This window comes from Vigna unguiculata, chromosome 8 (genome assembly GCF_004118075.2).
Source record: "Vigna unguiculata cultivar IT97K-499-35 chromosome 8, ASM411807v1, whole genome shotgun sequence".
Lineage (NCBI taxonomy): Eukaryota > Viridiplantae > Streptophyta > Magnoliopsida > Fabales > Fabaceae > Vigna > Vigna unguiculata.
Window position 1 is genome coordinate 10,171,268 of NC_040286.1, and position 1,639 is coordinate 10,172,906.

General features: G+C 40.9%; 1 protein-coding gene across 1 annotated transcript; it reads right to left on the reverse strand.

The window, feature by feature from the left end:
* Positions 1 to 737: 737 nt before the first annotated feature.
* Positions 738 to 1,343, reverse strand: LOC114194814 (uncharacterized mitochondrial protein AtMg00860-like). Its single transcript, XM_028085226.1, has one exon. It carries the CDS (start codon positions 1,341 to 1,343, stop codon positions 738 to 740), a length of 606 nt encoding a protein of 201 aa, XP_027941027.1.
* Between the last annotated feature and the right edge of the window lie 296 nt (positions 1,344 to 1,639).

Below are 1,639 nucleotides of genomic sequence, written 5' to 3' on the forward strand. Positions count from 1 at the left end.
GATCCACTTGAAGAACTTGGAGGACCTATGACAAGGTCTAGAGCAAAGAAAGCAAAAGAAGCTCTACAACAAGTGTTGTCAATATTATTTGAGTACAAGCCCAAGTTTGAAGGAGAAAAGACAAAAGTTGTAAATTGCATCGCGGTCCAAATGGAAGAGGACTAACGCGCCAGATTAATGCAGTTTCTTTTATTTAAATAAAGGCCCATTTGACATCTTAAGAACCAGCCTTGGAAGACTAAGAAGACCTTGCTGAATAATTTTGGATGACTTTTTGGCTGCCCCAATTTCAGTTATAATTAGCCATTAGGTAGTGGACAATTATTAGCTTGATTGGTTTATTATTAGCACTAGTGGGATATAATGACAATTAATGGTCTTTTTGTAACCCTAATAGTTAAAGCCTCTATATAAGCTGAACCATTTATTATCAATGAAATCAAGTTAAGTTTTGTTCAGAAATTCAATTTTCTATCTAATAGTGAGAGTGATTCTCCTAGTTCTTGAGTGATTCAAGAACCCTTGGCTGTATCAAAGGATTTTGCCATCCTTTGTGTGTTGCCTCCTTTGGAAAGAGCGATTCTTTCCTTCCACTTTTAGATTCACCCTTTATTACTTTCTTCTTCACCCAATTTTCAAAAGAATATTTAATTCTGCCCACAAAACATCTCGTGGTCATAATTGGTTCTAACCCTAAAAGAAAAAAAAATCCTAAGTCAGCCCTTGTGCAATGAGATTCATATCACATAAGCAATAGGCCGTTTCTCCTGCATCAATACACAACCTAAGCCCTGGTATGAAGCATCACAGTACACCTCAAACGTCTTGGTTGTGTCAAGAATAGCTAGTATCGGTGCAGTGGTCAATCTCATCTTCATGTCCTCAAAACAGACTTCACACTCGTCTGTCCAAGAGAAAGGCTGGTCCTTTCTAGTGAGTTGAGTCAATGGACTCACCATCTTGGAAAACCCTTCCACAAATTGTCTGTAATAACCCGCCAGACCCAAGAAGCTTCTCACCTCAGTAACTATCTGCGGTCTCTCCCACTTCACCACCGTTTCAATTTTTACTGGGTCCACTACTATGCCTTGGGCTGAGATTACATGGCCCAAGAACTGTACCTTATCCAACCAAAACTCACACTTCGACAGCTTCCCATACAGTTTATGCTCTCTGAGAATTCCAAGCACCACTCTCAGATGCTCTGCGTGTTCATCTCGACTCTTAGAGTATATCAGTATGTCATCAATAAACACGACAACAAACTGATCCAGGTACGGTCGAAATATCTTGTTCATGTAGTCCATGAAAATAGCAGGAGCATTTGTCACCCCGAACGACATCACTACATACTCGTAATGCCCGTAGCGTGACTTGAACGCCGTCTTCTGCACATCCTCCAGTTTGACTAAGATCTGATGATATCCAAACCTCAAGTCAATCTTAGAGAACACTGCGGCTCGCCTCAGCTGATCCAGTAGATCGTCTATCCTCGACAATGGATACTTATTCTTTATGGTCAACTTATTCAACTAACGGTAATCAACACACAACCTTGAATTGCCGTCCTTTTTCTTTACTAAGAGTACCGGTGCTCCCCAAGGTGATGCGCTCGGCCGGATGAACTTCTTCTCCAACA